A 15,288-nucleotide genomic window follows, 5' to 3' on the forward strand; every position below is an offset into this window, starting at 1 on the left:
GTAGCCTACGTAGTGGCCTCCACGGTATGCACTAGCCATGCGCCTTGGTAGATGTACTATTTACCAACTGATGAGCCCAACTTAGCATACTGGGGCGAAACGCTGGCAACCAGGAATGAGTTAGCTGGAAAATTTATAATGTCCAATAACGGACCAACTATATTGGTAATGTAAATTTACTCATTCAGGGCAAATATTTCAGGTTTCCTACAGGAATCAACATCTACATCATCTGATGGCCAAGCAGGCATCATCATCATCACCGATTTGACCTTCCAGCACGCCGGGTAGGGTGTTTGACCCGTCTTCCAAAGTTGCCTATTCAAAAACATTTCGTTGTCCAAGACAGATTCCCAATTCCATCCTCTTCTCTCCACGTCTTCCCTCAGTTGAAGCAGGCATCAATTTTTTGAAAATGAGACAAAGTCTCTCATAGTGCATTTGGCACTGTCGGTGACTCCAAGTAGCCTACATAGTGGCCTCCACGGTATGCACTAGCCATGCATCTTGGTAGGTGTGCTATTTACCAACTGATGAGCCCAACTTAGCACACTAGGGCAAAAATCTGGCAACCAGGAATGAGTTAGCTGGAAAATTTATAATGTCCAATAACGGACCATCTATATTGGTACTATAACATACCACTTAGTCGAGCAGCTCGTCTCCTTTCTCCCAAGTCTTCCCAGCCCTAACTTTGCAACATTTCTGTAACGCTACTCTTTTGTCGGAAACACCTAGAACAAATCGAGCTGCTTTTCTATGGATTTTTCCCAGTTCTTAAATCAAGTAATCCTGGTGAGGGTTCCATACACTGACACCATACTCTAGTTGGAATCTTACCAGAGACTTATATGCCACACATTCTACTAGAAGGTAACAGATGAACTGTCACACAGCAAGTCACTGTGTTATTTTCTCTAGGGTGATTCATGTATCACTACTATACAACGGCTGATATTTCTTAGAACAATGAAAATAACAGTAGGATAGCATGCAAAAGAAGTCCTCAGAAACACTGGAAGACCTCAGCAGAAAAATATTACTCTGTCAGGCTGAGTAGCTCAGACAGTACAGCCCAAGGTGCCGGTATTGATCCCGACTCAGTCCGATGGTATTTGGAGGTACTTAAATATAACAGCCTTGTGTGTGTGTGTGTGTGTGTGTGCGCGCGCATGCGCGTGCACATAGCATTACCATAAAAGACCTCTCACACAACAAAATTTTGGCACCTCAGGATCTCCAAAAACCATAAACGTACTTAGCGGTGCATTAAATCCATAATATTATCATTAACTTATTGGCGGATGATCTGCAATGTTCCCAGCCCCTGAAATGAAGCAGCAGCAAACAATTTTTATATTGGTATTTACAGAACAGAAAGAAATAAGCAAGAACAACATCAAGTTTACACATTTTAAATTCAGGTTTCTGAGTGCAATAGAAGAATATAGTTGCAGTCTGCACACTTTCACGTCACAAGATGTTCGCGCAACCATTCCATGGACATTTTGGTCATATTCCATAAAAGTTTAAGGATAGAATTTTGGGAAATGCTGAAATACCATACGTGTTTCATTATTTGTTTTATAGAGTATTTATGCTAAGTTACAAGCAATTCCGACGAAAAAAATATTTTCTCCAATACAAACTTTTACATAAACTTTCTACCCCTTTGGATTGATGCCAAAATAGTGTTTATTTACATTTTGGAGTACTCTTACCAAGATTTAAGTAAATCTGTATGTGTTAAATAACGTTTCACCTTATAATCTTTGATCCCCTTTATGACCTCTATATGGGCAGAATTTTGAAAAATCTCTTTTAATAATTCTCTACATTATAAAATGAAACCGCTAACCAAATTTAATTCATTCATTCATTCTTCTTCTTCTTCTTCTTCTTCTTCTTCTTCGTTTAGGCCTACGATGGACCACATGGTTCTTAACTCTGGTGAGCTCTTTTCTTCCTCTTAGCCCAGTATTCCCTCATTCTAGCGCTATGAATGTCTTTTCTTTCTTAAGTCCATTTCACTCCTACTCCTGGACGCAGTGATTTAGTTGTTAGTTACTGGAGAGAGTCAGATGTCTTGACTAACTTTCTGAACTTATCTCGGTTGTAAATGTCAATGTGATCAATGTTTAGGTATTGTAGGTCTTTCCGCACTAAATTCGTCCATTTGGCATTTGTTGCTTTCCCTCTAGATACAGTGTTGAAGATCCTTGAAGCGAGTCTCTGGCTGTCCATCCTGACTACGTGACCATAGAACATTAGTCTTCTCTTCCTCATAGCTGTTGTGATGCTCTCTATTTTACTGTACAGTTCCTTGTTGTGCCTGATTCTGTAGTCATCTCCTTCTTTAATGGGACCCATAATCCTTCTGAGGATCTTTCGCTCTTTCAGTTCCAGTTTTCTGAGTTATCCCTTCCGGGTCATGTTTAGGCATTTTGAGGCGTACAGTACAGATGGTCTTACTATGGTGCTGTAGTGTCTAAGTTTAAGATCCAAGGAGAGGGATTTAGACTTGTATATGTTCTTACAAAGATGATAAGCTCTTTCTAATTTAGTGCATCTACTCTTCATTGCAAGGTCCTCATTAACATTTGGAGTTATCCATTTTCCAAGATATTTGAATGAGTTGGCCTTGTGTATTAGTTTGTTCCCCAAAGAAATGAAGTTCGGTGCTTCTCTTATGTTGGTCAGAAATTGTGTTTTATTGACAGCGATCTTTAGTCCTACTTTAGCTGCTATGCGTTCTAGGGAGTATAGCTGGTACGTAGCTTCTTCCATACTTGAAGCTAAGAGTGTGAGGTCATCTGCGAAGGCTAAGCAAGTAACTGTTAACCAAATTTCATTATTATAGTTTCAGCGGTTTTGGCTTGGCGATGAGGAATTTGACAGTCAGGACATGTTATATATATTTCCCTTGAAGATGGCTGAGTTGTGGAAGAGATCAGCCCTCAAGGAAAGCTACCTGCCATGATTCCCGGGCGGCTGTGTATGGGTCAGTCTCAAGTGTACCGGGCGAGTTGGCTGTGCGCGTAGAGGCGCGCGGCTGTGAGCTTGCATCCGGGAGATAGTAGGTTCGAATCCCACTATCGGCAGCCCTGAAAATGGTTTTCTGTGGTTTCCCATTTTCACACCAGTTCCAACTCCTAGGCCTTTCCTATCCCATCGTCGCCATAAGACCTATCGGTGTCGGTGCGGCGTAAAGCCCATAGCAAAAAAAAAAAAAAAAAGTCTCCAGTGTTCTAGACTGTTTGTTTGCTTGGGTTAGTCATCCAGGTGACCACCCAAACGCCAAGTACCTAGCGAGCCACCTCTGGTGCAGACGCAGCTTTAAGGATGAATAGTGGGGCTTGGACAGACGAAGATGGAAAGGTGCCATAAACATCCCAACCCGATGGGAGCTGGCCGAGGCAAATAGATATAGATGATGATGATAAAGAATGAGATGAAGTATGTTATTCACAATTTCTAGCGTTGCTACCAATTGCTTTAAGTTGTTTTTCACCAGATCCATCCATGATAATCTGAGTCTTATTGGCCCCTTTTCTTTCTGTCAGCAATTCTACAGTTTGTTTCAATACTCTTTCTTCACTCATGTATTTGTGTCCGAACCAAATCGGATTATTTTTCTCCACTTTATCACTCAACTTTTCCACCTTCAATTTCTTCCATATTTATTATTATTATTATTATTAGAAATATGAATATGTTAGGAGCAAGACATGTATGGCAATGGAGACCAAGAGAAGAGCACAAAAGTTGCTTAAAATAACACAGAACAGCTGGGAATAAAAAGGGACTAATATACTGTATAGTACTACAGTGGTGTAAAACAAATTATTATAAAGACTTACCTTCAGTGTAACTCTAAAGAAATATCCAAGTTGTGCATTAGATTCTAACTTAAGACCTTTGTTAGGTTCAAGTCCTAAGTCAGAAGCAACATTTACAACCAATTTCCGTATTTCATTTTCTGATTCGTCCATAATACGACGATATTCTGCAAAAAAGACATTCTTTAATATTAAACCACAAATACATACCAAAGATTAATTACACTGTTGGAAGTACTGAAAGAGAAAAGTTTTCCAATACGAATACAAATGAAAGAAAATGCTGTAAGTTGCAGTGGTGGTATAAAACTTAATACACATTTTCCCCTCCACCTTCCTGTTTCCCCACTTTACCTCATATCATCTGATGATTCTCTCACGGTAAAAAAAACCCACGGTGCACATAGGCCACTGGCTTGCCTGTCATGTGGTCAGTGTGACATCCTCGCAGTCATACTGCTGGCTTCTGTTACCAGGTGCACTACCTGTCTTATCAGACAGCTTCCTTAGCTCATCTGACAAGCCTGAGTGAGCCTCCTTCTAGCCCTCAGTCCAAAATAAAAATAGGTGAACTGGCCGAGAATCAAACCAGGGGCCTCTAAGTATAAGGAAGACATGTTAACGCTACATCACGGGATTGGCATGAGGTTTAATAGCAACCAATATCAACTCTTTAAGTATTGATTCTCAATGGCTTTTTAACTACAAATGCAGTGGAACCTGAAAAGGACTTATCTCCTTAGCATTGTGCTACAGGTGCAGGGTCCATTTGTTGGATCTTTCATTGCCACTTCACTCTGTTCTGGGCATCTGCTGGCTGTATGACACAGATTCTTAGGTCTGCATTGATGGAGTTCTCCCATCTTTGTTTATTTGTTTATTTACTTATTTACATAGTTTGCGCCCACACTGGAGCACTTAAATCAATCCATATACACTACAGTCTTCACAATATTAGTTGTAATGTTTTCTCAACTTCCTCTTCTCTTCCCAAAACTAAATTTTTTCTGACCTGGCCGCCCTCTTCATCTGTAATGGTGTACTGTTTTTGTTTGGCTATTTTTAATTTTAGTCTTGTATCTCTACTTCTCAGAATCCTCTTGCCTTTTCTCTCTGCAATTTGTTTCATTGTTATATTCAGATCTTCTAAATCATTCTGGACCTCAACAAACCAGTTGTTCTTGGTTTTACTTTTCCAAAAGAAATTGAATAATTGTTTCAGTAGTCTGGTCTCTGGCAGTCTTACTATGTGGCTGAAAAAGGCAGTTCTCCTTTTTCGCATTGTATCCACAATTGATTAATTTTCCTGATAGGCTATTTCATCAGGCTGCAGTCTCCATTGTCCATTTACTTGGTGTTTTTTATTGATGATTGTCCTAATGATCCTTCTGTCTATTTTTTGGATTTTATCCGTTGTTGCTTTGGTATTCAACTTAAACAGAGTTTCGCTTGCATAAGTTGCTTCAGGTTTAACTACTGAACCATAATGTTTGAATTTGGTGTTTATCAAAAGAGATTTCTTCCTATATGTTGACCATGTGACTCGTTGTGCTTGTCTCAGTTTTATTGTTCTGTATTCTATTGAGGCTTTCTCATTTAGGTTCCAAGTTATAATTTCCCCAAGATACTTGAACTTTTTTACAACCTTAATTTATTTGTTATCGTTTAGATGAATGACAGGGGTGTCCACCTCAAAGGTTGGCATAACTTCTGTCTTTTTGAATGAAATTTGTAATCTCACTTTTGCTGCTATGTTTTCTAGTTGTTCAATTTGGACTTTAGCCTCTTCCACATTATTTGCCAGTAGTGCAAGATCGTCTGCAAATGCTAAGCAGTTTAGTTTTATATTTCTACCAATCTTGATGTTCAGTTAGCATTTCTTTCTCCATTCTCGCATGACCTTCTCCAGTACACAAACAAAATAGGTAAGAGACCTTCCCCCTGCCGAAGTCCAGTTTTGATTGTAAATGGCTCTGACAATTCTCCTCTAAATTTAACTTTTGCTTTAGTATTCTTGAGAGTGATTCCAACGTTGATCAGTTTTTCTGTGAACACCAAATTCTTGAAGGTATTCAATAATGACTCCCGATGAATACTGTCATAAGCTTTTTTGAAGTCAACAAAAGTGACGACTAGGTTCTTACTTCGAGCTCTTTGATGCTTCATAATCCACTTAAGACTGATTGTTTGATCTGGACAACTTCTACCTGGCCAAAATCCTCCTTGGTATTCTCCAAGTTCTTGGTCCAGTTGTTCCTGTATTCTTGAGTGAATAATTTTAGAAAAGATCTTATATATGACATCAACAAGGGATATCCCTCTATAATTATTGGGATCTGACTTATCACCTTTCTTGTGTAAGGGGTGGATTATTGCCGAGTTCCATTCCCCAGGCATTTTTTTGGAGTTCCATATGTCAATAATATGTTTATGCAAGTTTCGGAGAGTTTGATCATTGGTATTCTTCCTTAATTCTGCAACCAACTATTTTCTTCTGCTGCTTTATAGTTCTTAAGCAAGTTAATGGCTTTGATCACTTCCTCATGTGTTGGTGATATAACCTTTTCTAGTGGTGTTTTGTTTTTTGGTTTAGGGTCAAACTCCAGACATTCTGTTGGGTCTTCGCAGTTGAGTAATTTTTTGAAGTAGACTGCCAAGATATTATCATTGTCTTGGTTGTTATGTGCCATTTTCCCATTTTCATTTTTCAGCATAAGTGTTGGTGGAGTATACTTAGACTGATACTGTTTAAACGTCTTGTAATAATCCCTTGTTTTATGTTGCTTGAATGATTCATCTATTGTTCTGAGCATTTCATTCTGATGATTCCTTTTAATTCTTCGAATTTCTTTAGCCGCTTGTCTTCTAGCATTAGTTAGTTGTGCTCTGGATTAGTCAGTTTTTCTTTGTAGATCATTTAAAAATGCTTTGTGCCTTGTTTGAATTGCCTTATCCCACTCCTAGTTCCACCAGACATGTTTCTTCCTCCTTTTAATTGGAGCAAGTTCTTCAGCTACTGATTTCAATTTATTAATTCTCACCTCTAAGTCGCACTTAGTGTGTTTTAGATCTCTCCAAGTATACTTCATTATTCATTAAATAAGTAGGGTCAAAATTTTTCTTCATATCGGATTGGACAGGCTTACGTTTTCCCTTTGGTGTTAACTTGATTTTTATTTTGGATATGTAATGATCTGAATCAATGTCTACTCAACGGAGAACTCTGCCATTATAAATTTTTATCCATTGCAACATGATCAATTTGGAATTCCCCAATTTTATCTTAGGACACTACCAGGTCATTAATTTGTGTGGTCGCCAATTAAATCTGGTAGTTTCCAAAATAAATCCATGGTCTGTACAAAGTTCAATTAACCTTTGACCATTCCTGTTTGTTAATTTATGAGCTGGCCATTTTCCTACTACTAGGCAGTATCGCCTTTCTCGCCCCATTTTTGCGTTAAAATCTCGCAGCATGATTTTAACATGTGCATCAGGGATGTCTGATATCATATGGTCGAGTTCCTCCCAAAATTTGTCCACCTCTTCTCTATCCTTTCTGTTTTTATCATTTGTTGGTGCGTGTACATTTATCAAGGTGTAGGTTTTGTTTTCTACTTTAATTGTTAAGGTTGCTGTCCTTGCAGTGCTCAAGGAGAGGTCTTCTATTGAGTCTATTATACTATTACGAACCAGAAATCCCATTCCGAATTGAGGGACATTCTTCATTACCCTTTTCCCTGGGGGTCCTTTATGGAGACTATATCCTCCTGATTCAATTGGATCCTGATCTATATTTCAAAGTTCTTGAAGTCCTGTTATTAAGATTTTATATTGATCCATTACATCTGTTAAGTGCTTCGACTTACCAAGTTTCACTAGCGAGTTAATATTTAATGCCGTAAAGTATGAAAACTTTCCTTTCTTGTTGAATTTAAGTTTCTTCTTAAATTGCTGTGCCTGCATGTCTGTTGGGCTTACCAGGTGCTCTGATTCACGTTGATCTTCTAAGTGACATCCCACCATATCCGAATGATGTCTTTGCTTGGGTTTTTGGTCCAAGCCGGTGGATTTATTAGTTAGAAGGCTCTTAATGTTCGGTTGATTGTCCAATCTTCTGATCGAAACATTTCTGACCAAAGTCAGGGTTTACAATAATTCTAGATGTGACCTAGAAAGGTGAAAGATAACCCCAGATGTTCAAGGGTTCTGGGTTGGCATTTCTTCTTAACCCAAGGAGCTATGGTTTTCCTGCCAAGACTCGGGTGGCTAATTGCAGTGGTTGCCCACTGGGCGATGGAGTTGCCACATCCCTAAGCCATCTTTGTTTACGTAAATTTACTGTGAAAAGTCTCTTACCTATAAACGTCCATACATGTCAAATGGATAATCCACCATGCCAAATGGCTGGCTATTACTTAACAATGAAACAAATATGAATAATAATAACATACATACATACATACATACATCATCATTATAGACTGTTATGCCTTTCAGCGTTCAGTCTGCAAGCCTTTGAGAATTTACTAAACGTCGCCACAATCCTCGATTTGCAACTAGTGTTGTGGCCTCATTTAGTTCTATACCTCTTATCTTTAAATCGTTAGAAACAGAGTCTAACCATCGTCGTCTTGGTCTCCCTCTACTTCTCTTACCCTCCATAACAGAGTCCATTATTCTCCTAGGTAACCTATTCTCCTCCATTCGCCTCACATGACCCCACCATAGAAGCCGGTTTATGCGTACAGCTTCATCCATCGAGTTCATTCCTAAATTAGCCTTTATCTCCTCATTCCGAGTACCCTCCTGTCATTGTTCCCACCTGTTTGTACCAGCAATCATTCTTGCTACTTTCATGTCTGTTACTTCTAACTTATGAATAAGATATCCTGAGTCCACCCAGCTTTCGCTCCCATAAAGCAAAGTTGGTCTGAAAACAGACCGATGTAAAGATAGTTTCGTCTGGGAGCTGACTTCTTTCTTACAGAATACTGTTGATCGCAACTGCGAGCTCACTGCATTAGCTTTACTACACCTTGATTCAATCTCACTTACTATATTACCATCCTGGGAAAACACACAACCTAAATACTTGAAATTATCGACCTGTTCTAGCTTTGTATCACCAATCTGACATTCAATTCTGTTGGATTTCTTACCTACTGACATCAATTTAGTCTTCGAGAGGCTAATTTTCATACCATACTCATTGCACCTATTTTCAAGTTCCAAGATGTTAGACTGCAGGCTTTCGGCACAGTCTGCCATTAAGACCAAGTCGTCAGCATAGGCCAGGCTGCTTACTACATTTCCACCTAACTGAATCCCTCCCTGCCATTTTATACCTTTCAGCATATGATCCATGTAAACTACAAACAGCAAAGGTGAAAGATTACAGCCTTGTCTAACTCCTGTAAGTACCCTGAACCAAGAACTCATTCTACCATCAATCAATTCTCACTGAAGCCCAATTGTCAACATAAATGCCTTTGATTGATTTTAATAATCTACCTTTAATTCCATAGTCCCCCAGTATAGCGAACATCTTTTCCCTCGGTACCCTGTCATATGCTTTCTCTAGATCTACGAAACATAAACACAACTGCCTATTCCTCTCGTAGCATTTTTCAATTACCTGGCGCATACTGAAAATCTGATCCTGACAGCCTCTCTGTGGTCTGAAACCACACTGGTTTTCATCCAACTTCCTCTCAACGACTGATCGCACCCTCCCTTCCAAGATGCCTGTGAATACTTTGCCTGGTATACTAATCAATGAGATACCTCGATAGTTGTTGCAATCCTTCCTGTTCCCTTGCTTATAGATATGTGATTACTGCTTTTGTCCAATCTGAAGGTACCTTACCAACACTACATGCTAATCTTACTACTCTATGAAGCCATTTCATCCCGGCCTTCCCACTACACTTCACCATTTCAGGTCTAATTTCATCTATTCCTGCTGCCTTATGACAATGGAGTTTATTTACTATCCTTTCCACTTCCTCAAGCATAATTTCACCAACATCATTTTCCTCCTCCCCATGAGCTTGACTGTTTGCAACACCACCATGATGATTTCCTTTTACATTGAGAAGATGTTCAGAATATTCCCTCCACCTCTCCAGTGATTCCCTGGGATCTGTTATGAGTTCACCTGAATTACTCAAAACACTGTTCATTTCCTTTTTCCCTCCCTTCCTAAGATTCTTTATTACTGTCCAGAAAGGTTTCCCTGCTGCTTGACCTAGCCTTTCCAGGTTATTACCAAAATCTTCCCATGACTTCTTTTTGGATTCAACAACTATTTGTTTCGCTCTGTTTCTTTCATCTACGTACCAATCCCTGTCTGCCTCGGCCCTTGTTTGGAGCCATTTCTGATAAGCCTTCTTTATAAGTTTACAGGCTGCTCTCACTTCATCATTCCACCAAGATGTTCGCCTTTTCCCATCTTTACACACAGTTGTTCCTAGGCATTCCCTTGCTGTTTCTATTACAGCATCCCTGTATGCCACCCATTCACTTTCTATATCCTGAACCTGCTTACTGTCTACTGTTCGAAACTTCTCACTAATCATAGCCATGTACTTCTGTCTAATTTCCTCGTCCTGGAGATTTTCTACCCTTATTTGTTTGCAGACAGATTTCACTTTCTCTACCCTAGGCCTAGAGATACTTAGTTCACTACAGATCAGATAATGGTCTGTATCATCGAAAAATCCCCGAAAAACTCGTACATTCCTAAAAGATTTCCTGAATTCAAAGTCTGTTAAGATATAGTCTATTATGGATCTGGTACCCCTAGCCTCCCATGTGTAGCGGTGAATAGCCTTATGCTTGAAGAATGTATTCGTAACAGCTAAACCCATACTAGCACAGAAGTCCAGCAAACGCTTCCCATTCCCATTAGCTTCCATATCTTCCCCACATTTACCAATCACCCTTTCGTATCCTTCAGTTCTATTCCCAACTCTCGCATTGAAATCGCCCATTAGCACTATTCTATCCTTGCTGTTGACCCTGACCACGATGTCACTCAATGCTTCATAAAACTTGTCAACTTCATCCTCATCTGCACCCTCACATGGTGAATACACGGACACAATTCTTGTCCTAATTCCTCCCACTGACAAATCTACCCACATCATTTGCTCATTTACATGCCTAACAGAAACTATTTTGCGTGCAATGGTATTCCTGATAAAGAGCCCTACCCCAGACTCTGCCCTTCCCTTTCTAATAATAATAATAATAATAATAATAATAATAATAATAATAATAATAATAAGACTGATTGCCCAAAATGAGAGGACACAACTGATCTTCCTTTCCTAATGCCCAGGCAGTCAATTTTTTATTAAAGTTTCTTTTGCACATTTAAAGTAAGTATGAACGTAATTGTATATTTGCTGATTCATGATGAAGTTCTTCCTAATTTGGTAAACAGTACAGTTGTTGGGGTCTGTCACAGACCTCTTCTGAATAAGCAGAGCAAGTCTTTGTGAAACATAACATGCAGTTTTATCTTTCACATGCAATTTCAATAAATCTTAGTCCAAATTTCAAAAGAATATTGTATTAAATTATATGTTATATTAATTTAATGCTAAACTGAAGAAATGCTTCAAAGGCACCGTGACGTGAGTAGAATTCATTTGGAAAACTTTTCACAAAGCACTGACTAGTGGGTGACTTAACTTTCTTAACAGAAAATCAGAAGATCAAAGAATTATCTATAGTAGAAATGTGTATTTCTACCTACCCTGCAGATCTTCATCGAAACTTGGTTTGACTAGAAAATCTCCTTGCTCCACTCGATCCATATCCAATGTAGTCTCAACCATCTCCTGGAAGCGAGCCATGTCGCTCAACAATTCACGTAAAGGTTCTACAAACATTGATCTCACAGCAGGTGAGCTTCCCTCACTGTCAAGTGCATTTACTAATTCTGGAAGGTGACCCACAGCCTGGTAGATCCTGCAGAAAGCAAAAGAACAACACTTCACAAAAAAAAAAAAAAAAAAAAAAAAAAAAAAAAAAAAAAAAAAAAAAAAAAAAAAAAAAAAAAAGAGAGAGAGAGAGGAACACAAAAATATTAGGCATTCAATTTGGCTGGGAACATCAGAGAGATCAGTCTAAACATCTTGTGTGAGTGAAAATTGTAACATCATCATGCCAGAATTTAAGACATTAAAAAAATGACGTGTACTATGACTAGAATTTATAAATTATTCCAGCCTTTCTAGTTAAGTTTGGAAAAATCATGAAGAATAATCACACATCGTAGTTAGCCAATTTGCTTCCCATTGGTGGAAGAAATTTTTGCCATCAGAATGTTGGTCAACAGGATAAAAAGGGGTGATGGTATACAATTTCCAATCACTAGTACATGTCGAAAGCTCTCTGAAGGGTCCATATGGAGTGAAGGTATATGACGCAGTTGATGGTGATTCATCCATCAAATGGCGACATAAAGCCTTCATCAGACATCCTGGTGTTATTCGACAGAAATAGGCTATGTGCCGACACTAGGTTTCACCCTCTCTTTATCTCATCAGCATCCTATACCCAGATGTGCAGGTCGCCTATACGTAGAGCTCTGTGAAAATGATTTTATTTTTTAGTAAAACATGAAATGATGCCATCCTTCAAAGTGGAAACATCACCTATCACACTGACTAATAACAAACAAATTAAGGTTGTTAATAAATTTAAATATCTTACGCCAAAAACTTGTTAACCTCATTAGTATGACTTTTAAAATACGAAGGCAAAAGTTAAATTTAGAGGTGAATTATCAGAATCATTCACTATAAGAACTGGACTTCGACAAGGAGACGGACTTTCACCACTGTTCTTAAATTGTGCATTGGAGAAGGTTATGCGTGAATGGAACAAGAAATGCCAACCAACTATCAAGATCAGTAGAAATATTAAACTCAACTGCCTTGCTTTTGCGGACGATTTAGCATTACTTGCAAATATAATAAAAGAGGCTAAATTTCAAATTGTACAACTAGAAATTATAGCAAAAAAATGGGATTACAAATTTCATTTGAAAAAACAGAAATGATGCCAACTTTTAAAGTTGATTTATCAGTTATTCAACTGAACAGTAATAAAGAGATTAAAATTGTTCAGAAATTCAAATATCTTGGGGAAATAATAACATGGAACACAAATGAAAAAGAAGCAATAGAACACAGAACGACTAAATTTAAACAAGCACGAAGACTTACCTGGCCAACCTATTAAAAAAAAAAAAAAAAAACTCTTTCGATAAATGCTAAGCTGAAACACTATAATCCATAGTTAAACCAGAAGCAACGTATGCTAGTGAAACTTTATTCAAATTAAATGTAAAATCTACAACAGACAAATTACAGAAAACTGATAGAAGAATTCTTAGAACAATTATTAATAAAAAACACCAAGATGATGGACAGTGGAGATTGTTGCCTAACAACATTGTCTATCGTGAATGTGAATCAATAATATCTACAATGCGTAAAAGAAGAATTTCCTTTTTCTGTCACATATCAAGATCACCAGACACCAGGATATTGAAACAACTATTTGATTACTTTTTGAAAAATTAAATCAATAATAACTGGTTCAAAGAAGTTCAGGATGATTTGGAAGAATTGGGTATAACTCGGCAACAAATCAAAGACAGAAAAGAGAAGAGGATTTTGAAGAACAAAAGCATAAGTCTCAAACTAAAAACAGTTGAACGGAAACAATATACTATATCGGACACACAAAGCGCTTCCAGGTCGGAGAGGATGAGAAAGTTCTGGGAGAAGAAAGAGAAGAAATTAACTAAAATGTACTGATTTAAGTGATCCAATGTGGGCGTAAAATATGTAAATAATACATCTTGGAGAGATTATAACTTGGAACTTAAAAGAGAAAATATCAGTTGAAAATAGAATTACCAAATTAAAACAAGCTCAACACATTACTTGGGCAACATACAAGAAGAAATCTCTCTCGATAAATGCAAAATTTAAACACTACAACTCCGTTATTAAGCCTGAAGCAACCTATGCTAGTGAAACCTTATTCAATTTGAGTACGAAATCAACTACAGATAAATTACAGAAAATAGATAGACGAATCATTAGAACAATTCTAAACAAAAAACACCAAGTAGATGGACGATGGTGATTACTACCTAATGAAGTTGTATACCAGGAGACTGAGATACAATGCGGAAAAGAAGAGTTGCTTTTTTCTGTCACATATCACGACTACCAGAGACTAGGATACTCAAACATTTATTCAACTACTTTTGGAATAGTAAAACTAAAAATCACTGGTTCAAAGAAGTCCAAGAAGATTTAAATGAATTAGGCTTGATAATTCAACAAATTGAAAACAGTGAAGAGAAGAGGATCCTGAGAAATAACAACATGAGACTTAAACTGAAGACCTATACACGCAAACAGCACAACATAACTGATGAACGGGCAGCCAGGTCAGAGAGAATGAAACATTTCTGGGAACAAAAGAAGAAATATCAACCAAATTTGTAACCAATATTCATAAGACTTGACTGTATATAGATTGATTTCAGTGCTCCAATGTGGGTGTAAAATTAAAAAAAAAAACATGCTTTTTAAAAAGGTGATTTTGGTGTAATAGGAAACTTGGTGGTGTTATTACATGTTAACCAATTGCATACCTATTGCAGATGAAAATAATTATAATAATATATATTGAGTGAATCGAAGACTTCCCGCAATTACGGGTTGCCAAAATGGACAAAGTAAAGCGTATCAGAATACAGAATGTTCTATCGTATCGAAATATAGCAGTAATATGGATTATTTTAAATTATGGAGGTCCGAACAAATGAGATCTCAGGATGTGTACATATCCACGTATGGTGGTGGTAACTATTATTTCAATGCTGTTCATAGGCAGGTTGAACTTCCTCCAGAATTCTATGGACAAGGCAGGTATTGTGCCACGAGCACCAACCATTAGGCCGATAATCTCTACTTCATTCAGCTGGTATTTATTTTTGTAGAACGGTATGGCAGGCAAGTAAATGTTCTGCTTTTCAAGGTGGACTTCAGTAGGCTAGCCAACACGGTGCTCAAATTGGATGGTCGGATCGATAATGAAGCCTTTCTTGTCTTTATCTTTAAAGGCAATTATGTCAATTTGTCTTGTACTCCCTGCCATAGACAAACCATGGACTTTCATGCACACTGAAGTTTTTACTGCAGAGTTCTTCTGCAATCAGTGATCTTATTTTGTGGTGATGTGAATTTCTCAGTACTTCACCGCAGCGGCAAGAACCCAGAATGTGAGCCAGTGTTTTTTCTCTCTGACACATCTGCGACAGAGATTTCCATCCCGAGTTCTGCCCAGAATAGTCTGTACTGCAGAAACATTTGATATCTTGATTGTCTCTCGCTATTCACTACAAGAAAGT

At 38.0% G+C, this 15,288-nt stretch overlaps 1 protein-coding gene across 2 annotated transcripts in view; it reads right to left on the reverse strand.

Annotated features, from left to right (window-relative positions):
- spel1 (DNA mismatch repair protein spel1) overlaps nt 1-15,288 on the reverse strand; it is a 235,254-nt gene that overhangs the window by 50,536 nt on the left and 169,430 nt on the right. For both annotated transcript variants that reach the window (XM_067143390.2, XM_067143391.2), the window contains 2 exons: nt 11,605-11,819; nt 3,861-4,006 (listed from right to left, as the gene is read on the reverse strand). In XM_067143390.2, the coding sequence (XP_066999491.2) occupies nt 3,861-4,006; nt 11,605-11,819 (361 nt within the window). The remainder of the gene's footprint in view (nt 1-3,860; nt 4,007-11,604; nt 11,820-15,288) is intronic.

The sequence above is a fragment of the Anabrus simplex genome, chromosome 3, assembly GCF_040414725.1.
Source record: "Anabrus simplex isolate iqAnaSimp1 chromosome 3, ASM4041472v1, whole genome shotgun sequence".
Taxonomy (NCBI): Eukaryota; Metazoa; Arthropoda; class Insecta; order Orthoptera; family Tettigoniidae; genus Anabrus; species Anabrus simplex.